Genomic DNA, 27,805 nt, shown 5'->3' with positions numbered 1-27,805 from the left:
AGATGAAGATACTCATAGTGCTTAATTAAGTTCGTATCCCAGCTCCCCAGTGTACTAGCTGTATAATCCTGGGCCAATTATTTAATCTCTGTGCCTCAGCTCCTCATTTGTAACATGAAATAATCGTAGTACCTACCTCATGGAATTGTTGAGATAATACAGTACTTTCCTGTGTTACTGAACAGAACTGTTACAAAGCTTACTCTCCTGATAATATACTGAGTCTGCCAATTAGCTCAACTCAAAAGTGAAACCTTTCTCATTTTGTTTGTTTGGTTTGGTTTTGTTTGTTTGCAGTTTGACCTCAGGGAGAGAAATAGATTCTATAACTTGTGAAGTTCTTACAATAGGATTGAAGAGAATAAGTATACTTCATTTTAAAACAGTGTCAATAATACAGAGTTTGTTCTAGATAGAACATGTCACAAAATTAAGTCTCCTTAACCAAAGTCCAGGTTCAAATAGGTCTTTGGAAATGAAGAACTTTAAAAAGAAAACTATACCTCTTGAGCCCTGTGTTGGAATGATCTTTTGTGGTATTTGTGTAGTGCCCTAATACCTTTAAAAATGAAAGTGGAACTGTTCCAGGAAGAGCTAAAAGTTGAGAACATGCCCAAATACCTCATCCATTTAGATTTATGGAATATTTTATTTATATAATACAACATATAATTTTGAGGGTTTCCATCCATTTAGGCTAAGATGTCATGGTATTACATGTGCTATAATCTAAATAACAAAACTCAGAAAATACTAAGCGTCACATTCTTTGAATTACAGTGTTCATATGTACTGAGTCACATTCTCCTTCAGTAATAAACACAACATAATTAACTCACCACTATGCTCATTAATCAGATGCCTGTGTTTAAGTCTTGTTTCTGCAACCCAGATTACTGGAGACCTAGCCATCTGCAGATACCCTTAGATCTTCTCAAACAGATAAAGGTCACTATTTTGGAAGTGAGTTTAGAAATAATTGTCAAATAGTTATTACTACTTTGTAACCCCAGCGCTTCTTCCCTCTAATTACCTGAGTGTTTATAACTAATTGATTACTGTTGAGGATTTCCCTCTTTTGTTTACATATTTATAGTCTCTGGAAGCCTCTCCTATTTATCAGTGAAACCCAGATTTACAATGTTACCTTCTTTCATGTAGCCTACCCACTACCTCTGACTGCATCTTGTATTTCCAGTTTCTCACACTGGCTTGTTGAATTTTTTATATTCAAAAGGCAGACAAAGCTTGGCCTCTGGGGTATACATGCGGCATTTACACTACTAGCTATGAGTGTAAATAGAAAGTCCTTTGTTAGGGGTATGATCATTTTAACAATTAATGGACCAGAAACTCTTACATTCATAATAGGCAATGGAACATTTAATTTTTAAAAAATTTTAAGCCCCCTGTAAAAATAAATAGTCCTTAATATAATCTTGACTTTACCATGTAAATTTTAATTGGGTTCAAGTCCACTCTCCAGTCCCTAGAATTATGCCAAAGTGTTCCCTAAGATAATAGAAATTCTTATAGTTAGTGAGCCTCTTTAATGAAATTTATGTTCACAACCCCTTTTTTGCAGTTCCAGAAAAAGCAAAAACATTTTTGTGACTTACTTGAAGGTAAAACTGACCTGAGCTTTTTTGGTGACAAAACCTGACTTGACTTGAAACTATTTATAGTTTTTATTTATCTTGCTTGGTGCGAGTATTTGTCAGTTTGCCACAGAAAGGTTAATGTTAATGTAATGTTATTAATTAATGTTAGCTACTGGATTAATGTTAGCTGTAATTAATGTAATGTTAGCTACTGGATGCTAATCCAGACCTTTGCTGTAAATGTTTCATAACATACAATATTAGAATGTCATTAGTTTTCTAAAATCAAAGAAACTCTCATTAAAATATAGCTGGTCCAGAGTTTCATATAAATGGTTGGGAACCTATACACATAAATAAACATAAGAACTAAAGTGAAACTAGAGTTTTTTTTTTTTAAATCTTTTTTTTTTTTTTAATTTTATTTATTTATGATAGTCACAGAGAGAGAGAGAGAGAGGCAGAGACACAGGCAGAGGGAGAAGCAGGCTCCATGCACCGGGAGCCTGACGTGGGATTTGATCCTGGGTCTCCAGGATCGCGCCCTGGGCCAAAGGCAGGCGCCAAACCGCTGCGCCACCCAGGGATCCCTTTTTTTTTTTTTTCTTCTTTTTCTCTCATTCTTTTGATGCTGTTCCTTGGTCACTTATCTTTTTCTCCCCCATCCCTCTCCCTCTTCTTTCCTTCCTCCTTTTTCTAATAAACAGTCCGTCGTTAATAATCCAACTATCAATATTAGACATAGTTCTGTCCTTAATACATTTTTTTCAGATGTTTTTTTTTAAAGCAATCTATACCCAATGTGAGACTCAAACTTAACTGGGAGATGGAGTCACATGCTTTATGCGCTAGCCAGCTTGGCACCCTCCTCAATACATTTTAATTGACCTTATAAGTTCTGTAGTTTATCATTTACAGTGGAATTCATAACAGACAGAAGTGTAAAGAAACACTATTCCTTCTTAAAATTTTTGCTTTGTCTCCAAAAGGTTGAGTTAATATTGCAAACCTGTCATTTAGTCATTTTTTCTTCCTTCTGGATTGCGCATTGGGTAATTACCATACAACATAGTATAATCCTGTTGAATTTATTTTTAGACTGGTACAGTGTGAAAACTAGGGCAGTTGCCCTATTCCATAATACCCTATAGACCAGTCTGAACATAAACTATAAGTATTCTTTATCATTTATTTTAGCTTAGTTTTTTTTTCTAATGCTAATAAAGTACCTCTTCAAAAACAAACTGTGGTTTTGAAAAAAAAATACAGAATGCAGGCTTATAGACAGTCTTAGAGTAATAACTAAATACATAAAATCCTTTTTAAAGTAAGCAAAGGAAGGCTAGAAAAACCTTACCTATTTGCTGTGAATGTAATTCATCTGTTTCTAATGATGGGTGTCTAGGGCTTAAAATGAGTGAAAAAAGAGGACTTTAAGAGTATAATCAGTTTGTTCAACAAATCAATAGCATAATATAACTAAGGGATTAATATTTCAGATTAAAAGAGATATGCAATGTATAGATTCTTTAGATCCTGATTTGAACAAATACAGTTTGAAAAACCAAACCCATTCTGAGATAACCGGGGATCTCTAGAAGAGGTGTGCTTCAGGTAAACCATTTGTACTCAGTCGCTTTTTCCTACCATTCTTCTGTCCTTGGGTATCTCCTCTATCTGAACGTACTGCCTTAGAGATCTCGTGAATCTCAGCGCTTTGAAATGCCATCTATCTGCTGAAAATATCTAAATGTATAACTTTATCCCAGACTTCTCCCATAAACTTCAGACTCATATCAAGCTGTTTACTTGACATCTTCACTGAATGTCCAATCAACATCACAAAGTTAACAGGTACAGAATTGAACTCTGAAACTTCTTCAAATCAATTCCTCACATGTCTTTTCCATCTTAGTTAATGTTAACTCCATCCTGCCAATGTCTCAGGGGCAAAGAGCCATCCATATCGGCAAATCATTTTGGCCTTCCTTCAGGATAGTTCCAAAATCTGATTTCTTCTCACCTGTCCCATAGCTACCATTTGGGCCAAGCCCAGTAGTTCTTGCCTGGATTATTGCTACAGCCTCCTAATTGTTTCTACCCTTGCACTTCTATAGTCTATTCTCAGAACAGCAGCCAGAGTGATCCTTTTAAAATAGGTCAGATCAGTCTTTCCTCAAAACCTTCCAGTGAGGTTTCCATTTCAGTGTGTGTGCCAGCATTGTTTTTCACTGACCTGAAAGACCCTATGTAATTTATCTTATATTTTTCTTCCTTTTATTCACTGTTTCTCCTTGGTATTCCTGGGACATTCTTCTGCCTCAGGATTTTTTTACTTTCTGCTTAGAATATTCTTTCCTAGATACCTGCATGGCTTAATCTCTTAGCTCTTTCAGATCTTTGCTCAAGTGACAAATTCAGCAAGGACTTCCTTGAATATTTTATTTTAAATGTATACTTTTTAACCTCCCTGCTATTCACTAGCCCTCCTTCTGGAGTTATTTTCCTCTATAGCGTTAATCACCATATGATCTTTTATTTCCTTATTTATTATCTCTCTTTTGTAATAAATGTAAACTCCTTGGACCCCAATGTTTTCGTCTGGTTTGCTCACTATTGTATCCTTAGTGTCTAAAAGAGTATTTGGCTTATAGTGAGTACTCAATAAATATTTGTTGGTTGAATGACTAAAAACACAGCACCTACCAATGCCTAGCACACAATAAAGTTTTAATAAATATTTAAATAAATGAATGGTTAAATAATCTTGTTGATAGCTCATTCCATTTTTTCCTAATCTATTTGACTCTCTTCTACCTTTATTATCTTTTTCATCTAGCCTAGACTCCGTGGTCCACCCCTTCAGTAACTCCTTACAAGTCTCAACTCATGTTCTTTTATCATATCCACCAAGCAAACTTTTGGCTTCTCTGTTCTTATTCATTGGCTGCTAAGTGCACCCAGGAAAAGCTGAAGGTCTGACTCTGGTTCTAGGGGGCAGCCAAGCAAGAGAATATCCAGGGCCAGTATTCTCATTATAAGTTGATATATGATTCTATAGCTATATACTATAGAATCCAACTCCAGCAGTCCCTGTGCTTTGGTTAGTTTTCTAGTTTTCTACATTGAAAGAGTACCATTTAAAATAGCTCTTTTATTTATGAGTTAGTTCAAGAGCCTCCAGTTGCTAGATATCAAGGATAAGCATGGTAAGGAAGTACTCAACAGGCTGATCTCTGAGTAATAAAGAACATCTGACATTGCTCCCCTTTTAGAATTAATATCAAAATGATCATAGGCATTATTAGAATTGCGTGCTGGTTTTATCCCGATTAGTGCAGTGATTCTTTAACATTACTGTGTATGAGAATTAGCTGCAGAACTGCAGATTCCTGAATACACACTGAAAGTCAGTCTTTGCAGTATGCAAGCAAATAGACATATGTAATAAGTATTTTGAAACAGATCACAAGGACTGCTTCACTCAGCTCATAAGACTTTTAGGCAAGAGTCCTCCACCTAGCTTATTACCAACTGCACATGTGCTTCTGTATCTTGACTTTAGTGGACCTGATGAAGCATGTGAAGTGTAATCACTCCACCTTCATAACCTTCCCTATTGGTTGCCCACCTCCTCCTGTACCTTCAACCTCTTTACTGGCTCTTTCCCTCAGCATAGAAACATGAAGTCCCTTAAATGTTTACTTGTTTATTAAGATTTAATTTTTTATTTGAGAAAGAATGAGCATATGAGTGGGGGGGAGGGGCAGAGGATGAGGGAAAAGTGGACTCCCTGCTGAGCAGGGAGCCCAGTGAGGGGCTGGATCCCAGGACCCTGGCATCATGACATAAGCCAAAGGTAGAGGCTTAACTGACTAAGCCACCCAAGCTTAGTCTCTTAAATATTTAAAATTAAAAGATCAACCCTCACTTTGAAATTTGTCATCCTAACTCTATTCCTTTGATTACCAACCAAACTTCTAGAAAGAAGTCAACCCTTAAGATTCTTTTTCCTTTCTGCTCCACATCAATTTGCCTTCTCTCCTACATGGCTAAAACTTCTTTTAATAAAGTTACCTATGACATCCGGATAACTAAATCCACATGCTCTTATATTGTATGACTTCTCTATGTTACTTGAGAACGATGATGATGAATAACAATTATTGATTTGATATTCTATATCAGGCCCTGAACCAAGAACTCCATATGCATCTTATTTCATTTTTGCTAACTTTCTATGAGATAGGAACGGTAAATAATTTGTTTTGAGAAGAGAACTGAACCTAGAGATACTAATTTGCCAAAAATTACAGAGCTAGTGGTACCTTAGGATGTCACTGGCTTTGGAGATAAGATCTTTAAAATGTAATTCAGTTAAAACTGGGTTCAAGGTGGCCCTTCAATCAATGTGACTGGTGTCCTTATGAGAAGAGACAATTAGGAGACAGACAAAAGATCATTTGAAAACATAGGGAGAGGACGGACACCCATCTACAAGCCAAGGAGAGAGGCCTCAGAAGAAACTAATTCTGCCAGCACTTTGATTTTGGACTTCTGACCTCCAGAACTGTGAGAAAATAAGTTTCTAGTGTTGAAGATATACCCTGTTGGTGGTATTGTTATGGCTACCCTAGCAAATTATGTAGTAACTAGAAGCTTAATGTTCAACCCAATTAATAATTATAAAAATGTAAATTAAAATTATAACATGATACTATTTCATACCTGTGAGTTTGATACAAACCCTGTCAATACCTAGTACTGACATTTATGCTACTTGTTAGAGTATAAGGTGGTAAAATCACTTTGAAAAGAAACTTGGCTCATCAAAGTGTCAAAGATGACACTGTATGACCCAAAATCTACTCAATTATTATGCATACAAAATGTTCATAGCAACATTATTTTTGTTAGCAAAAAACTAGAAATGATCCAAATCCCAACAATGGGATCCTAATCAGTAGTAAAAAGTGAATAAGTAACACACATGAACATGGAAGACTCTCACAAAATATTTTAGAGTGAAGAAACAAATCATAGAAGCATATTTACAGAATAATCACTATTTTTTTTAAAAATTCAAACATATGTATACATACAAAATAAGGGGAAAGAATGAATAGTAGGAAAAATGAGACTTGAAAGAAAAATTAATGTGGGACAAATTTAGAGTGAATAAGCAACAGTTTTGGTGACAAGATGAAGGGGAAAGGGAGAAAAAATGAAGATAAAGAAGTGGGACATTGGGATCCCTGGGTGGCGCAGCGGTTTGGTGCCTGCCTTTGGCCCAGGGCGTGATCCTGCAGACCCGGGATCGAATCCCACGTCGGGCTCCCGGCATGGAGCCTGCTTCTCCCTCTGCCTGTGTCTCTGCCTCTCTCTCTCTCTCTCTGTGTGACTATCATAAATAAATAAAAATTTATTTAAAAAAAAAAAAAAAAAAGAAGTGGGACATTAAACCTGGCAGCTGGAGGAAAAGTGATCCTATTAATCTGTTTGGAATAGTTAGAGTGGCTAATTTGGAGAAAAAGATTGTTTTAGGCTTTAGGTTTATTGAATTTGACGCCAGAGGACAGTGTATATCCAGGGGAAAAATGGGGCAACACATAGTTAAAATTGATAATCTAGTATTTAGAACAAGGCTATCTCAAGGCTGGAGCTAGATTTAGGAATAATCTGACCTAATACGATTGGTGAAGTCTTGGTAGCAGGTGCATTCTCCAATAAAAACTGGATATAGAGAACACTAGCTTTATGAGAATGGATGGAGATTATATGTCACACTGAGCAGCATTGATTAGAGTTAGAAAAGATGGTGTGGTGCAATCAGAAATTAAAGTCAGACTTTTGACAAATGAATTGTAGTGGAGCACATGATTCCAGTTCTGATCTGTAATATATTAACAGTAAATTTGAATAATTTACCCAAAGTGATTTTGTCATTTGTCTATAAGCCAGAATTCCTTTATCTTATATAAAAAGGTTTCCATTGTTTTGCATATTTAGTCATTCTTATTTATGACAGTTACAAGAGAACCATGTAATTAATTAAAATAGTAGATATACAAACTATACCTTGAGAAAATCATTCTTAAAGAGTTAGTTGGATTGCCAAAGAATAAGAGAGGAAGCCAAACCTCATGGTTTGAAATTAAATTCATTAGTTCAGAGAGAGAGAGATTGAGGCGCAGAGACACAAGCAGAGGGAGAAGCAGGCCCCATGCAGGGAGCCCAATGTGGGACTCAATCCTGGGTCTCCAGGATCAGGCCCTAAGCTGAAGGCTGTGCTAAACCACTGAGCCACCTGGGCTGCCCTACCCAAACCTTTTAGATTTAGTATTTTTCCAAGAAGGGACAAGAAAAGTTAGACATCACTTTCACATTTAATATTCTAATATTTGCTGAATAGGTAGCTTTTGTTCCCTTCTGCCTTCTAACATCTCTAATAGCCAGCTTTTTATCAGTTAGATCATAAATGGATATACTGCTTGATTATAAGAATGCTAAATGGTGGAAAATCAGCAAAGTAGCAGGTATCTCTTTAATAGACTGTCACTGTCTTACTTCTGTTAGTACTTCACTTTGGAGTAGCATGAACTTTGGTCAACCTTTCTGGACCATCTAACATTACATCCCAAACAATATTATAAAGGCACCTCAGTGCAAATTGCTTTGTCAATTAAAACATGAAGTGATGGGTTTGTAAGAAGCTTGAGGTCTTCAAGTTTGAAAAAGACAGTGATGAATTTATTCAGAATATTTCCTTTTTTATAGATCCTTTTTAATGGCCCGAAAATATTAACCAGAGAACCTTAGAAGTGTAGGAAGAGAGCTTACTGTGTTAAATTTTTTTCAAAATCTATACGTGGAAGTATTAGTTTTCTATTGCTGTATAACAAATTACCACAAGATTAGTAGCTTCAGACAGCATAATTTATAATTCTACAGTTCCTGTGGGTCAGGAGTCCAGGTACAAGTTAACTGGGTCCTTTGCTCAGGATCACATCAGACTGAAATCAAGGTGTTTGCCAGGGCTAGCCTTATCTGAGGCTTGGGGTCTTCTTCCAAGGTCACTGGTGGTTGGCAGGATTCAGTTCCTTTATAGCTATAGTCTAAAGTTCGTATCTTCTTACATGTCTTATTACTCTCAGGTCCTTGACACTCGGTCCCCTCCACAGGCAGTTCAGAACTTGGTTGTTTGCTTCATCAGAGCCAGCAGGAGAAATCTCCCTGTCTTTGAATCCCTTTGAAATCTACTCCAATAGAGTCTTCTTCAGCATAACCTAATCAACTGGTTATCCTTTGATACTGATAGGTCTGGCCCACACTCAAGGAGAGGGGATTATACAGTTCTGGTATACCAGAGGGGCAAGAATCCTGGGTGCCACCTCAGAATTCTGCCTACCACAGTCTACCTTCTGGGCCCGAAGTATTCATGCCACCCCACCCCTTACATACACAGAAGCAAAATCCACCTGTTCCCATGGTTCCCAGGGTTCTTTTCCTATTAAAGCATCAGCTCAAAGTCCAAAATCTTATTTAAATCATCTAAATTAGATGTAAGTGAGGCTCTTGTGTGTCATCTGTGAACCTGTCAAATTAAAGAGTGTCCCAACATAAAATGGTGGTCCAGGTGTGGGATAATATTGTAGAGATTATGGTTCAAAACAGGCAAGGACAGAATGGAAAGTTAAAAAAGGAGTCACTGGGCCATAACAGTTCTGAAATCCATGTTGACAGACTCCAGCTGGGTTTTGGTTAGGCTTCAAAGCCTAGGAACAGAACTTCATGGCTCTCAATTCTACCCTCTAGCCTTGGTTCCACCTTCTGAAACATTCTTCCTTTTCTAGGAAGGAAGCATATGTTTGCAGTTAGTTTTATCAGACTTCTTTCTGCCAGTGGCATTTGGGAGGAGTCTAACAGCCTCTTTCCATTTTATATTCCTTCTGGTTTTTTTGTTTTTTTTTTTTGTTATTGTTGTTCAAACTAATAGTGTTTATGCTGAAACAATTTTCTCAAACTCTGGGCTTGGAGTGGATTTCAGAGGAATTCACTACATTAGACAAAAGCTACACTGGCAGGTTTTTCAAGAAATGAACTCATCCTTTTTCTGTTTTTTCCTCCTGCTGAGATGACTAAGGTACAACTCTAAAGTTTACTGGAGGCCCTTAAAATATTGAAAGGGTCTTATGTGTGACTAAATCCTTAGCCTTTGACCTTTCTGAAATTTTATGAGAAGGTCCTCTTTTGGGGTGCCTGGGTGGCTCAGTCAGTTAAACCTCCAACTCTTGATTTTGGCTCAGGTCATGATCTCAGAGTTGTAAGATAGAGCCCCTGCATGGGGCTTCATTCTCAGTGTGGAGTCAGCTTATCCCTCTCCTCCTCCCACTTCCTCCTCACACTCGTTCTCTTTCTCTCTCTCAAATAAATAAAATCTTTTTTTTTTTTAAAGGTCATCTTTTTTCTGTATTGTGTTTTTGTCAGTGATTTTTTTTTTATTTTTAGCATTCTTTTGATGCCTGGAGAGGCTGGGCATTTTAGGAATCATCTAGGCCTGGTTCCTTTCTCTTTAATAGCTATTTCCTCAATTTATTTCTCCCTCCTTGGATTCTACTATAAAGAACAAGTTGAACCAGACAGCACTTTCAACACATCACTTGGAAATGTCCTTAGCTATATATCCAGTTATATCACTGATAAATTCTGTTTTCCATGTTACTGCATGACACAGTGTTGCCAAGCTTTCTGCTACTACATAACAGGGATCCCTCTTATTCCAATTTCCAATACAGGCATACCCCCATTTTATTGCAGTCTTTAGATATTGTATTTTTTTTTTTTTTTTTTTTTTTTTACAGATTAAAGGTTTGTGGCAACCCTGCCTTGAGCCGGTCTGTCAGTGCCATTTTTCCAACAGCATTTGCTCTTGTAGATTTCAAATTTTTTTTTTTTTTTTTTTTTTTTTTTTTATGATAGTCACACAGAGAGAGAGAGAGAGAGGCAGAGACATAGGCAGAGGGAGAAGCAGGCTCCATGCACAGGGAGCCCGACGTGGGATTCGATCCTGGGTCTCCAGGATCGCGCCCTGGGCCAAAGGCAGGCGCCAAACCGCTGTGCCACCCAGGGATCCCTCAAATTTTTAAATTATTTTGTTATAGTGCTCTGCGATCAGTAATCTTTGATGTTACTGTTGTAGTTGTTTGGGGATGTCACAAATTGTGCCAATATAAGATGGTGAATATAATCGATAAACGTTGCTTGTACTCTGACTATTCCACTAACTGACTGTTCCCCCATCTCTCTCCCTCTTTCCTCAGACTTCCCTATTCTCTGAGACACAAAATACTAAAGTTAGGCTAATTAATAACCCTACAATGATCTTTGAGTGTTTAAGTGAAAGGAAGAGTTCTATGTCTCTCACATTAAATCAAAAGCTAGAAATGATTGAGCTTAGTAAGGAAAAAGCCAAGATAGGCCAAAAGCTAGGTCTCTTGTGCCAGTCACCGAGTTGTAAATGCAAAGGAAAAGTTCTTAAAGGAAATTAAAAATGCTACTCTAATGAACACAGGAATGATAAGAAAGTGAAACAGCCTTATTGCTCTTACAGAGAAAGTTTTAGTGGCCTGGATAAAAGATCAAACCAGCCACACCACATTCCCTTAAGCCAAAGCCTAACCCAGAGCATGGCTCCAATTCTCCTCAGTTCTCTGAAGGCTGAGAGTGATGAGCCTGCAGAAGAAAAGTTGGAAGCTAGCAGAAGTTATTTCATGAGATTTAAGGAAAGAAGCCATCTCTATAACATAAAAGTAAAAGTGAAGCAGCATGTGCTGATGTAGAAGCTGCAGCAAGTTATCCAGAATATCTAACTAACTAAGATGGTTAATGAAGGCATTGGGAAACAGATTTTCAATGTAGATGAAATGGTAGCTAGAGAGGAAAAGTTAATGCCTGGCTTCAAAGAATAGGCTGACTCTCTTGTTAGGGATAATGCAGCTGGTGACTTTAAGTTGAAACCAATGCTCATTGACCATTTGGAAAATCATAGGGTCCTTAAAAATGATGTGAAATCTAACCTGCCTATATTTTCAATGGAACAACAAAATCTAGATGACAACAAATCTGTGTATAATATGGTTTACTGGATATTTAAGCCCACTGTTGAGACCTACATGCTCAGAAAAAGAAGATACCTTTCAAAACATCACTGCTCATTTTCAATGCACCTGGTCACCCAAAAGCTCTGACGGAGATGTACAAGATGAATGTTGTTTTCATGCCTGCTGACACAACATCCATTCTGCAGCCCGTAAATCAAGGAGTATTTTGACTTTAAGTCTTATTATTTAAGAAATAATTTTGTCAGGCTTATTATAGCTGCCATAGATACTGATTCCTCTGATGGATCTCTGAAAAATATATTGAAAGCCTTCTGGAAAGTATTCACCTTCCTAGATGTCATTAAAAACGTGATTCATGAGGAAGAGGGAACTATATCAACGTTAATAGGACTTTTGGAAGAAGTTGATTCCAACCTAACGGATGACTTTGAGGAGTGCAAGTGGTGAAGTAATTGCAGATGTGGTGCAAATAGCAGGAGAACTAGAATCAGAAGTGGTGCTTAAAGATGTGACTGAATTGCTACAATCTCATGATAAAACTTTAACAGATGAGGAATTGCTTGTTATGGATGAGCAAAGATAGTGATTTCTTGAGATGAAATCTCCTTGTGAAGATGCTGTGAAGGTTGTCAAAATGACAGTAAAGGATTTAGAATATTACATCAATTTAGTTGATAGAGCAAGGTTTGAGAGAATTGACCTCAGTATTTTATTTATTTTTAAAGATTTATTTATTTGAGAAAAAGAGAGTGTGGTCGCATGAGAGGGGGGATGGGCAGAGTGAGGAGAGAAAGAATTTCAGGCAGACTCCCTGCTAAACTCATAGCCCAACACAGGGCTCCATCCCACACATGACCGAGCAGAAATCAAGATTCGGATGTCTAACCAACTAAGCTACCCAGGTGCCCCAGCTTGACTCTGTTTTTTTTTTTTGTTTTTTGTGTGTGTGTGTGTGTGTGTTTAAGATTTTATTTATTTATTTGAGAGAGAGAGTGAACGAGAGAGAGTACAAGCTAGGGTGTGGGGAAGAGGCAGAGGAAGAAGCAGACTCCTCACTAAGCAGGGAGCCCGACTTCGCCTGATCCCAGGACCCTGGGACCATGACCTGAGCAGAAGGCAGACACTCAACTGACTGAGCCACCCAGGCATCCCTTGACTTCAGTTTTTATTTTTTATTTATTTTTTATTTTTAAAGATTTTATTCATTATTCATTCATTCATATGAGAGAGAGAGAGAGAGAGAGGTAGAGACCCAGGCAGAGAGAGAAGCAAGCTCCATGCAGGGAGCCTGATGTGGGACTTGATCCCAGGACTCTAAGGATCACACCCTGAGCTGAAGGCAGACACTCAGCTGCTGAGCCACCCTGGCATCCCGACTCCAGTTTTTAAAGAAGTTCTGCTATGGGTGCAATGCTATCATTGCATGTACAAAGGAATCATTTATGAAAGTCCATCAATGTGGTATTTTTACTGTTATCTTATTTTAAGAAATTGCCACAGCCACCCAGCCTTTAGCAACCACTACCTTGATCAGTCAGCAGCCATCAACATCAAGGCAGGACCTTCCACTAGCAAAATGATGACAGCTCACTGAAAGCTCAGATACCAGTTAGCATTTTTTAGCAATAAAGTTTTTAAGTTAAGGTGTATACATTGTTTTTAGACATAATGCTATTACGCTTTTAATAGGTTTAATATAAACATAACTTATCTGCCCTGGGAAACCAAAAATTTCATCTGACTTGCTTTATTGCAATACTCATTTTATTGTGGTGGTCTGAAACTGTACCTGCAATATCTCCAAGGTCTGCCTGCAAATTGTTCCCCATTTCCTTCTGAGTCCTTACCAGCAGCATCCAGATTAAGATCCACATGTCTATTAAAAATCTATTCTAGGCAAGTTAGACTTTCTCTATCATGCTTCTCAAAATTCTTATATCTTCTACTCAATATCCAATTCCAAAGCCACTTTCACATTTTTATTGCTAATGCAGCATCCCATGTTCAGGTACCCAGGTCCATATTACTTTTCTGTTGCTATGTAACAAATTATCAGCCTAAAATTTAGCATCTCAAAGCAACACAAATTTATGATTTTTCATTTCTTGTTGGTCAGAGTCTGGGTATGGAGTAGCTGGTTCCCCTTTTCAGGATCTAAGCCAGACTGAAATCAAGTTGTCATTTGGAACTGCAGTATCATTTGAGGCTCAGAATCCTATGCCAAGCTCCCTGGTTGTTAAAATTCCAATTTCTAGTGATTGCAGGACCATTTTATTGCTGGTTGTTGGCTGGAGTACACTGTCCACTCCTAGAGGCCACCCCTTGGTCTTTGGTGTGTGCCCCAACATAGGCAGTATACAACATGAAAGGAATGTTGAGGGCAATTTTAAAGTTGTGCCTACCACACTAATTTGTTTATTATGGTATAATGGACAAATATTTTTTTCTTAGTCTTTTATGCTTTATGCATATTTGTTTCCTTTAGTGGCTGTTCACTCCGATACACTTGAAGTCTACATTTCTTGAGGAAGAACAGTAAGTACTCTAAGGCAAGGATCTTAGCAAAAGTCAGTTGGTGGGTAGGAGGGGTAGAAAGACAATACTCAAAACTGAAATTCTACCATTACATTACTTTCTGTTGGTACTTCCCAGTTGGTGAGAAGAAATGTAACATGTGAAATTAGGGATTTTCCCTTCCGTTTTACTTTTCTCCAAAGTTTAAATGATACAGAGAGAGTTAAGAATTTCAGTATTTTTCTTCTTGTTTTTTGAAGCTGTCTTTGAAAACAGGGAACAGGCATATATGATTTCTATTTAGATAAGTGGTTGACATGAGCCAGAGGCCCAAAAATGCAATTTAGACTTGTGTTTTAGTTTCTCTTTTCTCACTGGAAAAGTATAATGGAAAAGTTGACAAATATTAAGCATTGCTCCAACTTCAATAAAAATGTTTAGCACATGCTGTTTTCTATCTTAAGGCAACATGAAGTTCAAACTTCACTGAATTTTATCTTTTTCTCTTAAAAATCCCAATTCTTCTTAATCTTTCCTAACTATATCAGATAATAATGCTTTTTCCCCACTATCTGATCTATCTGTACCAACACCCTAATAGAAAGAAATTGTAATGTATTTATTTATTTAGAGAGATTAGCTTTGAGTCCTCTAGACTCAAAGTGCTTTTATTGTTTCTACTTTGAATATATCTGTCTTGGTGTTGACCATTTTGGATCAATAGTTAAAAGGTAGAATAATTCACATTACTTAACAGGTCTTCTGATTATTGTGATTATTTTGGGTTTAACTGCTTACAAAATTAGAAGTTGAGAGAAAACAAAGGATGGTTATCTTGAATAATGGGTTTTTAAAAAGATAGTGTTATCAATGTATAAATTCTAATTTTACTAACATCTAAATTACATGGCATTTTAGATATGCTTTGGCTGTTTGAAGAGGGAAGATCTTAGACTTTCTTCATAGATTTTGTTTTTTGTAGTCTTACAGACTTTTTATTAATGGGAGAAGTTAACATGTAGAAACCAAGTCTTTTTTTTTTTTTAATCTGTGTTACCTGAAGTTGGGGCTTAGTTTCTTCTGAAAGTAAAAATTATTCAGACAGCTTCATGGGACAAATATAAGCAATGCTATCTCACTTTTGTCAGGTTTAGCTAGTTTTTTCTCTTTTAAACAATGTTATTGAGACTTAATTGACATATATGTAATAAATGATACATATTTATACAATTTGATAAACTATGAAATATGTATGCATCTATGAAACCATAATCACAAGTTAATGAACAGATCCATCATCCCCAAACATTTTCTCATGTCCCTTTATAATCACTCCCACATACTTCTCCACAGGGCAAGCCATCCTCCCACAACTGAATTGCTTTCTCTAACTATAAATAAGCTTACATTTTCTATAATTTTTTACATATGTAATCATAAATCATGTACATTTTTGTCTAGTTTCCTTTACTCAGCACATTATTTTGAGATTCATGATGTTGCATGTTTCAATAAAGGTTCATTCATTTTTATTGCTGATTAATAATCCATTGTGGAAATATGCTAAAATCTGTTTATCCATTCACCTGTTGGTAGACGTTTGCTTGTTTCCAGTTTTTGGCTGTTGCAAACAAAGCTGCAATGAACATTGCATGTAAGTCTTCTTATAGCTGTGTGATTCAATTTCTGTTGAGTAAATACCTTGGAGTGGAATGACTAGACCATGTAGTAGGCTTATACTTAATTAAAAAAAAAAACTTTTAATGAAAATTTTTCGGGATCCCTGGGTGGCGCAGCAGTTTGGTGCCTGCCTTTGGCCCAGGGCGTGATCCTGGAGACCCGGGATTGAATCCCACGTCCGGCTCCCGGTGCATGGAGCCTGCTTCTCCCTCTGCCTGTGTCTCTGCCTCTCTCTCTCTCTCTCTCTGTCTCTTTGTCTCTGTGTGACTATCATAAATAAATAAAAATTAAAAAAATTTTTTTTTCCAAAGGGAACCATTTTACATTCCCACTAGCAACATATAAATGTTCCAGTTTCTCTACATCCTTGTTAATATTCAGTTTGTACAGTCTTTTTCATTTTAGCCATCCTGATAGCTATGCAACAGTGTCTTGTTTTATTTATTTATTATTTATTTATTTATTTATTTATTTATTTATTTATTTTTAAGATTTTTATTTATTCATGAGAGAGAGGGGGGGGGGGAGAGAGAGAGAGAGGCAGGCAGAGATACAGGCAGAAGGAGAAGCAGGCTCCATGCAGGGAGCCCAACATGGGACTCGATCCCGGGTCTCCAGGATCACACCCTGGGCTGAAGGTGGCGCTAAACCTCTAAGCCACCCGGGCTGCCCTGTATTGTTGTTTTATTTTTCATTTTCCTAACGATTAATGATGCTGAGCATCTTTTCATGTTTATTTGCCATCATATACTTTCTTTGCTGAGTGTCTATTCAAATCTCCTGCCCATTTAAAAAAAAATGGATTATTTTCCCATTTTTGACTTTTGATAATTCTTTATATATATCCTGGATATAAATTTTTTATCAGTTATGTGATCTGCAAATACTTTCCTTTAAGTTGTGGCTTTTAAGAATTCTTTTAAAAGTTCTTTTCAGGGATCCCTGGGTGGCGCAGCGGTTTGGCGCCTGCCTTTGGCCCAGGGCGCGATCCTGGAGACCCGGGATCGAATCCCACGTCGGGCTCCCGATGCATGGAGCCTGCTTCTCCCTCTGCCTGTGTCTCTGCCTCTCTCTCTCTCTCTCTGTGACTATCATAAATAAATTAAAAAAAATAAATAAATAAAAGTTCTTTTCAAAGGGCAGAGGTTTTGATTTTGTTAAATTTCAATTTATCATTTTTTCTTTTACGAATCACACATTTGAATATTGTATCTTTTTTTTTTTTTTTTAGTTTCAGGGATAGAATTTAGTGATTCATCAGTTGCACATAGCACCCAGTGCTCATCCCATCAAGTGCCCTCCTTAATGCCCCCCAATTACCCCATCTCCCCACCCACCTCCCCTCCAGCAACTGTCAGTTTGTTTCCTAGAATTAAGACTCTCTTATGATTTGCCTCCCTCTCTGTTTTCATCTTATTTTATTTTTCCTTCCCTTCCCATATGTTCATGTGTTTGATTTCTTAAATTCCACATGAGTGAAATCATATGTATTTGTCTTACTCTGACTGACTTATTTTGATTAGCATAATACCCTCTAATTCTATCTACGTTGTTGCAAATGGCAAAATTTCATTCTTTTTGATGGCTGAGTAATATTCCGTTGCATGTATATATGCCACATCTTTATTCATTCATCTGTCGATAGACATCTGGGCTCTTTCAGTATTTTGGCTGTTGTGGACATTGCTGCTATAAACACAAGGGTGCATGTGCCCCTTCAAATCACTATGTTTGTATTCTTTGGATAAATACCTAGTAGTATAATTGCTGGATTGTAGAGCAGCTGTGTTTTTAACTTTTTGAGACATCTCCATACCAGAGGTATGTTTTCCAGAGTGGCTTTCCAGAGTGGCTGCGGAGTTTGTTCCCATCAACCATGTAAGAAGGTTCCCTTTTCCGTATGATATTGTATCTAAGAAAGCTTTGTATAACCCAGAGTGATTTTCTGGGTTAACTGATTTTCTAACTTTAAAAAAAGTTTCTGGGGGCACCTGTGTGGTATAGTCCATTGAGCATCTGACTCTTGATTTTGGCTCAGGTCATGATCTCAGGGTAGTGAGATCAGAGTCATGAGATCAAGCCCCAAGTGGCCATGCATCAGATCCATGCTCAGTGCAGAGTCTGCTTGAGATTCTCCTTCCTTCTCCCTCCACCTCTCCCACTCATGTGTGCACACTCTCTCTCTTCTAAAATAAATAAATAAATCTTTTTAAAAAATGGCCTTTGAAGTATTACTGTATGAAGAAAAGCTTATTGAATATTATTTTAAATTTTTTATTAAATTAAAAATTCAAAGTCCTAGTTCTTAAACGTCTAAGGTCAATTTAATTATTTTATTATACTTGCAGAAGATTTTAGTAGTTACTTTTAAGGAGTTCTTGGGGTATATAAGCACATTTTCAAACTTTATTAGTTAAATTTTCTTAAATGTTTTAAACCGCACTCATACAATTAAAAGTCAGGTTTTAGAAGTGTTTCAGGGGTGCCTGAAATAAACAGTCAGTTAAACATTTGGCTCAGGTGGTTATCTTGGGATTGTAGGATCAAGCCCCACATCATTGTGGAGTTGGCTTGAGATTCTCTCTCTCCTCTCTCTTCGCCCCTCCCACTTGTGCTTTCTCTTTCTCTCTCTTTAAGATAAATAAATAAATCTTTAGAAAAAAGTATTTCAGTTATCTGAGCAAAAAACCTTCCTGAGTACTTAAATAAATCTGGGGCAGCCCCGCCGGCCCAGTGGTTTAGCGCCGCCTTCAGCCCAGGGTGTGATCCTTGAGACCTGGGATCGAGCCCGGGGTGTGATCCTGGAGACCTGGGATCGAGTCCCACATCATGCTCCCTGCATGGAGCCTGCTTCTCCCTCTGCCTGTGTCTCTGCCTCTCTCTCTCTCTCTATGTCTGTCATGAATAAATAAATACAATCTTAAAAAAAAAATCCAATGAATGAAAACTTAAAAGTATGTTAAGATTTAATTTCTCTGAGATGTTCCAGTGGCATTTTTAGTTTAAAATACAAGTCTTTTTATTTTATGTATTTATATGAGAAAGAGAGAGAGAAAACTTGCAGGTGGAGGGGCAGAGGGAGAAGCAGACTTCCTACTGAGCAGGGGCTCAGTCCCAGGACCCTGAGATCATGACCTGAGTCATGATCTGATGTGAAGCCACCCAGGAGTTCCTAAAATACAAGTCTGAACTCATTTTCTTAATTACATTTTTTTAAATTGGCATCACAAAGCGTATCTGGCACTCTACCTGAACTATTTCTCTTAAACATTAGAAACAACATACCAAATACATACAAATTCGTTCATTTTATTTTTTACTTTTTAAAGATTTATTTATTTATTTTAAAGAGAGTGTATATGAGCAGAGGGAGGGGCAGAGACAGAATCTCAAGCAGCAGGACCCCCCCCCCCCCCCCATAGGATGCCCTGACACAAAGCTCAATCCCATGATCATGACCTAGGCAAAAGCAAGATTCAGGATGCTTAACCAACTGAGCCACCCAGACACCCCACAAATTCTTTAAATTTAAAAAATACTAATATATGAGTTGGCTTCTCTTTATAAACTTCATTGTGAATCCTTTTAGGTTAAAAGGTATGTATAATTTTGGATGTTGTTTTCTCAACTTAGAGTTTCTTTTTTTTATTTTTATTTTTTATTTTTTTTCAACTTAGAGTTTCTTAATGACCAAAGAAGTCCTTAGCCAGGGTCATGAGTGGATCTTTGCCCCAAACTAATGGCACACACAGAACTCTATTCTATAGTTGTTTTGTTCTTAAAATAGGATGATCTTGGAGCCCTATTCCTTAGAATCAACTTAAACATACTTAATTCATTAGTCTGCCCCCCAGGCAGGTTGTTACATGACTTGATGGGATTCAGTTAATCTGTTTACTATTTCAATCTTTTTGGAATCACTTTTCTATGCTTCCTATTTGTGAGTGCCACAAATCCCTCCGGATTAAAATGACATCTGTTAGAATGCTTTTGTGGCTTTGACTGGGCATAGTTTTAAGGTCATGACAGTTAATTCTTGTGTTCACTAAAAACACAATAATGATTCTGGTTATGTAATGTAATTAATTTTTCTTGTTTGAAAGTCTTCCCTTAAACTTATTTATGTAGCCAACCACATTGAAGGAAACAAAAGTGAAGAATACAATTATGTTTATTATAAAGCAGAATCTCTTTGATAGTAAAATAATTCCCAGTCATACATCTGTACACCAGGTTATCTATAACTGTGCGTAACTGAAGTAATACACTTTTAAGAATTTTCATGACAGGGTCACCTGAGTGGCTCAGTCAGTTGAGCATTTGCTTTAGGTAGCCCAGGGTCCTGGGATTGAGCCCCATATATTCTCCTTCACTGTCTGCCCGCCACTCCCCTTGCTTGTGCTCTCTCTCTCCCTGTCAGATAGATAGCTTTTTTTAAAAAAAGAATTTTTGTGACAAACTGTTTCCCTCATCTATTGGTTAACTTCAGGCTTTTTTTTTTTCTCCACTTCTTTTTCATCCTTCTACTTCTGTTTCTTTCATTCCCTTGTCTTCTCTTTCCTTTCAGAACTAATGATCTGGAAAGCTATAGTAAAGATGAATAAAAGTAATAGAAAAGAAGCATGATGATGGTAAGCAGTTGCCAAACATGGTCATAGTAGACAATACAAGGCATGGCATCATTGTTTGATTTTTAGAAAGCTGCTTTAACATTACATTAAGTTTTGAGATTGAGTGATGAGAGGGGTAAGACAGTTTTTTAAAATCTTAAGCCTCTTTTCTCACAAACAAAATTATAAATATCATGTTCTGTTAGCTAGATAATATTGCTTGAAACAACAATGTTCCCTCTATGCTTTGGAGTTCTAACAAGTTCCAACCAGAGATGCATAGAGAGATCTTACTACACTGAATAGAAAAAAATTTTTAATAAAAATTAACAGAATTAATAAAATATACTTAAGCCTGATTGAGTTAAGCAACAGAAGTATAATTTGTAATCTTTATAGATAGAAAAGTCAAACTACTGAAAAAATGCTATGTCTACAAGTTACTTTTACTTTTTCATTTTCTTATAGGAAATAATTATAAAAACCTATTTTTTTTTTTTTAAGATTTTACTTATTCATGAGAGACACAGAGAGAGAGACAGAGACACAGGCAGAGGGAGAAGCAGGCTCCATGCAGGGAGCCCCATGTGGGACTCCATCCCAAGACTCCAGGATCATGCCCTGGGCTGAAGGCAGGCACTAAAACTGCTGAGCCACCCAGGGATCCCCAAAAACCTATTTCTTTAAAAATAAGTAAAAACCTGTATTTTAAGATTTAAAACGTTGTGTAATACAGATCATTTTCTTTACAATACATGAGGTATAATCACAAGCAAAAAAAAAACAAAAACAAATCCTGTTGGCATTTGATTGCTAATGGTACCTTGACACGTCTGTTGAAACTTCCAATTTCAGACAGTGTTTTATGTAGAAGATATTAACTCAGATGTCTTTAGCAATGAAGAAAGCTAATCATTTTTTTTAAAAAATGTACTATCATTTAAAAGTGCATAAGACACAATTTTTTTTTTTTTGGGCTGGGAGAGTGTCTGAAATAAATAATCACTTCTGTACAAGCTAAGTAAAATGCCTTTGGCTTTTTCTAAGCAATATCTTATATCTTCCCTTTTAACTACCACGTTGTGCATTTAAGTGCACACCCCTCAAGGTAGATTCTAAGCATAAAATGCTATTAGTAAACATTTGTGGGTTTGTTTACTTGTTTGTTTTTATTATTAGTAAACATTTGAAAAGGAAAGTAATAGGACAAGGCTGTCCTCATTTGTAGCTGGAGTTGCTTTTTTTCAGTCTGGGTTAAAGTACCATAAATGTAAATTTAAAAAATATATTAGTTCTCCTGTTAGTTGAGTGAACAAAGCTGTTTTGTCTAAAACAGCTTTTTTTAAAATAGGTTAATTTTAAAATTTAATGAAGGATATAATTATAGAAAACAAGGATTTAGCATTTTCTACTCCCTCTAGTTTCTTTTCCAAACCATCTGCTTCTGCCTACCAATTTCTTTTCATGGAATGCCAGTGTAGGAAACTTTATTTATGATAATATTGAGTAGCTTCATTTCCCTCTCTTACAATGAAAATCAGATTATTGTACCCCATAGAAAACCTTAAAATTTATCATTATATCACCGACTTAATTGAATGCTATTGGAAAAATTGACCCTGTAAAAATGTCACCACAAAGGCACCCTTCTCATTTTTTATTAATTCAACTTCTGTAGAGTTAATTACAAAGCATGTGTATAGGAATAACCTTTTAGCCCTTTATAGATACCACAAAATGGCATTATTATTATTATTATTATTATTATTCCTATGTCACAGATGGAAAACTGAGGTTTAGAGGTGAAATGACTTTCCCAAGGGCAAATGGTGAGTTGGCAACAAAGCTGTCTAGACATAGTTAAATCCATTCAGTATAAAATTTATAGTTTTACTATATATATTGAAGATATAGGAATCAATTAGTGAATGGAAGAAATGTGTTCTATCTTACTTCAGCTTCATGCACCATGGCTGGAGGAACTCCAAGCCTAGAGTTATAATCTGGAAGGCCTTCTGTTCATTCTGGCTGTTTTGATTTAATCATCTGCACTTTGCTGCCTTCTGGTACCTTGAAGTTTCTGTCTCCTCCCATGAAGTAGTCACCACCTATTTTCCAATTCAGTCTCTGAAGCTGATTCTATGGGGTTAGGGCAAGTGAAGGCTTTTGAAGGCTTCCCCCCCCCCCCCCAATTCCTTTATTCTCTGTGAATTTAAGCTGTAGGATTATATCTAGATTGAAGCCCATATTGAGAAATTAGGTAGACAGGAACCTCAGTCTCTTATCACTGATGTAGAACTTCTACTACTACAAGTACAGTACAAGTTGCTGATGTGTATCCCATCTGTTACTTTTTGTTTCTCAGGTAATATGCATGTGTCACTAGCTGAGGCCCTGGAGGTTCGGGGCGGACCCCTGCAGGAAGAAGAAATATGGGCTGTATTAAATCAAAGTGCTGAAAGTCTCCAAGAATTATTCAGAAAAGGTAAGTGTTTTTGTTTTGTTTTGTTTTTTTTCTTTACTGCCTTTTTTCTTTTTTCTTTTTTTTTTTTTTTTGAGTATCAGGTAGCTGAAAAACATAAGGGGGCAATGTATAGAAAGAATACTTTTTCTTATCTTTCTTTGGGCTAAAAAGCTCAGATCTTCTTCATTTGAACATCTTCTTTGTCCCTAATATTGTGGTAAGTGCTGAAAATATAATGGTGATCAAAACCAAAAACGTTGCCTGTCTGGAGCTTGAAATCCGATGTAGAAAATTGCTATTAGCCACAATACTTATATAAGCAAATGAAAAAAATGCAACCACGACAAGTTCTAAAAAGGAAGGAATTCCGTGACTATGAAAAGCCCTAATAGAATTTGACCTGGTCATGAGGAAGAAAAGGAAGGTTCCTTGATGAAGCTATCTATGAGCTACCCTACTGATACTGTAGGGGTAGAGCCCAGCAATTTGTCTTTAAAAAGTCCTTAAGGATACTCTGATACAGGTTAGAGAATCACTATACAATGGAAACACTGAAGACCATGAGCCATGGGAACCTTTTGGAAGGTGATAGGGTGACCACTCATTGAGTAGAGGAAGGTCTAGAGCAGAGAGGAAGAATGTTTGGAGACAGATAGTAATAAACTTTCTTGTTGTTCCTATTATTTTCTAATCCAGGAACAGGAATTTGAAACAGTGTAAGCGCTCTCCAAATTCTGCTATAAACTAGGTGTTTGAAGATCTTTGATTAGAGTTAGGATTACTCTAAAGAAAATGTATTCATTTTATCTAATGCCATTTACCTAAAATGTAGCAATTTTAAGTACTTTGCTTGCTTCATATTAATTTTTCAGAAAATTTGGAAGTATGGGTACTCCAGAGTATAGAACAGTAACTATGCTCCAAAGATGTTGTTGAAGGAAGGATATGTTGGTGGCATTCTTTAGTTAATTAACAATAGTTCAATATTTAAGAAACAACTGTTGCCTGTGAGATTTTGTGTGGAAGATCCCAATAAGTACAGGATTACACTGTTGCCCTTAAGAATTCACTCACATCAGACAAGATGCATGTCAAGAGTTTACTACTTCAAAACTGTGCCAAATGAGTGATGGGGGCAGTAAGTACTACAGATGTTCAAAGGAGGGAAAGATAATACCTCTTTTTATTTGGATCACTACCCTAGCCATGACTCGTGCAATACAAAGCATCTTGCATACTGCAAATACCTAGGGTTTTTTGTTCTTTCAAATTTTATAATGTTAATAGAGATTGAATGTCTTAATGTAAAGTACCTGTCATTAAGATACAATTACTACATAGCATATTGACACATTACAATGAAGAGACTTACTTGATATGTTATAAAATGAAGTGTGAGGCATTTAGATTTTAAACACTATCCAAAAAAAATAAATAAATAAACACTATCCAATGGGAGCAGTTACCATAACACCTTCAATCCAATTCACAGGGTAACATCAGTAATATAGAGAAATTGAATTTGGCTTCTTTGGCAGTCTAGAAATTACCAACTATTATAATTGCTGATTGGAAATTTGTATTTATTTAGAAGAAATTTATGCTTATTTGATGTATTTTATCTGAAATCTCTAATTTTTCATTCCTTGGTTTGATGTCTTATGGGCACAAGTTCTTCTGACTATTATAACAAATTGAAATAAAACAATTATTAGTTTGCTTAGTTTGTGAATGAATGGTGTTGGTCTTGGTTTTCTAGTAGACATCCTTATCAATAACAGTAGGGATGTTAGGAAGGGGAAAGCAAGTAAAATACAATGGTCTCTAAGAAGTTTTTTTTTTTTTTTTTTTTAAGATTTTCTTTATTCATGAGAAACCAAGAGAGAGAGGCAGAGACACAGGCAGAGGGAGAACCATGCTCCATGCAGGGAGCCCCATGTGGGACTCGATCCCGAGACTCCGAGTTCACACCCTGAGCCAAAACAGACACTCCACCCCTGAGCCACCCAAGAGTCCCAAAGTTTTTCTAAAATGCATTTTCTTCTCTTGGTTTTATCTTTTTGCATCTATCATATAAACCTTAGTTTCATTTCGTATGGATGGCAATTTTCCCATCTTCTTGAACTTGTACGTTGCTCCTGTGTCCTCTTCAGTATATGAGTGCCAGTATGCATTCCTATGAATGCAGACCTGGAAATAAGCATTTCCGCTAGGGGATTATTGAACACAAATCAAGAAAATGTTGTTTCTTCCTCTTTTTGAGCCTCCCAGCAACTTAAGGCTCTTAGCCTTTTTAAAAACAAAATATTAAAAAAAATAAAAATAAATTATTGTGGTTATTATTCATAGAATAATGATATCTAAGGATGACCTTATTGAAAGACACCATATTTAAATGAGTTTCTTTTCAGAGGAGTAATAATATAAAACTTTTTAAAAACTATAATTCCACACATTTAAAGAATGGTGATCCTGATCATTGGTTCTCCTTTTATTTCAGGTTCTTTTTTTGTTTTATTGTGTTGTGCAATACTATGTGACTACTACTTGTGTGACTACTTTTTAGAATTTTTAAAGATTTTGTTGCGGACTTGCATATGATCTATTCTGTAAAATATTCCATAGCGTAGGAATTTGAATGTGTATTTTCTATTTCTGCGATACAAATTAGGCATGTTAATGCTAGTGCTTTTAAAATTTTTCTGTGGGATGCCTGGGTGGCTCAGTGGTTGAGCATCTACCTTCGGCTCAAGGCGTGATCCCGGAGGCCCTGGGATGGAGTCCCACATTGGGCTTTGTGCATGAAGCCTGCTTCTCCCTCTTCCTATGTCTCTGTCTCTCTCTGTATGTCTCTCATGAATAAAATAAATAAAATTTTTCTGTAACATTAGTTTATATACATAATTTGTCAAATTCATAGAGATAGTTAAAATCTTCCATTATTACGATGTCTTTGCCTATCTTCTTAATACTGCCAACATGTGTTTTCATGCTATTTTGTATAATACATATAATGGCTAATGACTAATTTAAATGGACTGGATATTTTATCAATATAAATTGGCTTACATTCTTTCCAGTCTTTTCTTAATATTACCACCTCTGCTTCCTTTTCTTGCAATTTACCTAGTATATCTTTTCTTCTTCTTTATTTTCAAATCATCTGTATTGTAATTTAGGGATCACGTGTAAACAGTAGACAACTGATTTTACTTTTTAGCCTATTTTTTTTAATTAGGAGATTAAATGTGGCAATGAAATAAAAGTTTTGGAAGAATTTCATTAAGGATCCTTGTATATTATAGCTTTCTAACTGTATGCTTCTCAATCCACTTTATTAATTGATTGGGAGGCATAGTCAATGTTAGAAAATATATTCATTTAAGATTTTAGCTTTTAAATCCTGGATGAACTCATGCAAGGACTGAGTGGTCCTATATAATAAGAAAACAATGCCATTCTCTAGATCATCTTTAGAACTGAAATTATTGCTGCCTTGGAAAATTCAGTTTACAATTATATTAGTTCCCCAAAACAGCGATTTTTTTTGTTTGTTTGTTTTGTTTTTTTGTTATGGAACTGTTGCTCTTTGCAGAAAACAGATGTTTTGAGTCTAAGGGATTTTTAAGATATTAGGGTGGATGATTAGTTGTTGGTAAAGTTGCTTCTTCATGACTAATCAGAGGTAAAGAGATAATCTTCCTTACTAAGGCAAGGATATAAAGCCCTTCATATGTAGTCATTTTTGGCTCCCCTGTTTATTAAATAAGATAATAATGAAATTAGTAAATTGAATAAGTTAAAAATAGAATAAAGCATCTTGATCAAGTGCTAAAAAACAAGCAAACTTCACTGTCAAAATAAAACATTCAAAGAGTTAACAGCATACAAAAAAAAAGAGTTAACAGCAAGTATCTTTGGAAAATTAAGAAGATGTTATATTTCTTATTCTTTGGGGAAAACATATTGAATAAGGTTGCAGAGAGCAGGGTGTATAGACTCCTTTGGCTGTATTTCATTGTAAACACTTATTATATGTGTAAGTGAAAACAAATTACTGCACATATCTGAGACAAATATCAAATGAACTTCTCTCTCCCTCAGTTCTTGAAGAAAGCAGAATTTGTGGACACCTTGTAAAAATGTCTTACTAAAGAATTGTCTATTATTTAATTATTAAAATTAAGTGAAATAATAAGTTCATTTTTTTATTTTGTGCAATCACTTTCATTAATAAGTACTTTCAGGGAAGTTTTCTGGCTACTGAAAGGGAAAAATAACATAGAGGAAATATACAAACTCAGAACCACACATACATAAATATTTTTATTTATGGAATCAAACTCTTTGATCTGGGAAGATCTTCATGCATTTCACCTAATCATTTTTAGAGATAAGGAAACAAGGCCTAGTTCAAATGGCTTATAAAAATTAATATCGGCAGAAATAGTATAACTATTTTGAAATAAGTCATTATGAGCCTATTTAGAGCCATAAAATTACTTCCATGTATACATGACAATAAAGTTTTAAAATTGATAGCTCTCCTATGACCATAGCAACAGAATGTTTAGAGAAACAGTATCAGGCAACAAAAGAGACATCACTTCAGATTCTACAGATACTAAAAGAATAATAAGGGAAACTTAGGACCAAAGAAGTTGAAAAAATTGAAATGGAAATTGAAATTCAATGTTGAAATTGAAATGCACACCTAAAAAGACAAAAGCTACCAAAGTTCACATAAGAACAAGTAGGCAACCTGAATTGTCCTATATTTATGAAGGTGAATTAATGTATATTTTTAAATGTTCT

General features: G+C 36.1%; 1 protein-coding gene across 13 annotated transcripts in view; it reads left to right on the top strand.

Moving 5' to 3' along the window:
• The window catches only part of PTPN13 (protein tyrosine phosphatase non-receptor type 13), a 203,241-nt gene that overhangs the window by 33,317 nt on the left and 142,119 nt on the right, over positions 1-27,805 (top strand). For all 13 annotated transcript variants that reach the window (XM_038582203.1, XM_038582194.1, XM_038582199.1 and 10 more), the window contains exon 2: positions 22,892-23,011. In XM_038582203.1, coding sequence (XP_038438131.1) covers positions 22,897-23,011 — 115 coding nt within the window. In that variant the 5' untranslated portion in view covers positions 22,892-22,896. The remainder of the gene's footprint in view (positions 1-22,891; positions 23,012-27,805) is intronic.

This window comes from Canis lupus, chromosome 32 (assembly GCF_011100685.1).
Source record: "Canis lupus familiaris isolate Mischka breed German Shepherd chromosome 32, alternate assembly UU_Cfam_GSD_1.0, whole genome shotgun sequence".
Lineage (NCBI taxonomy): Eukaryota > Metazoa > Chordata > Mammalia > Carnivora > Canidae > Canis > Canis lupus.
The sequence above is the reverse complement of the archived record's forward strand: the minus strand, read 5'-3'. Positions and strand labels throughout refer to the sequence as shown.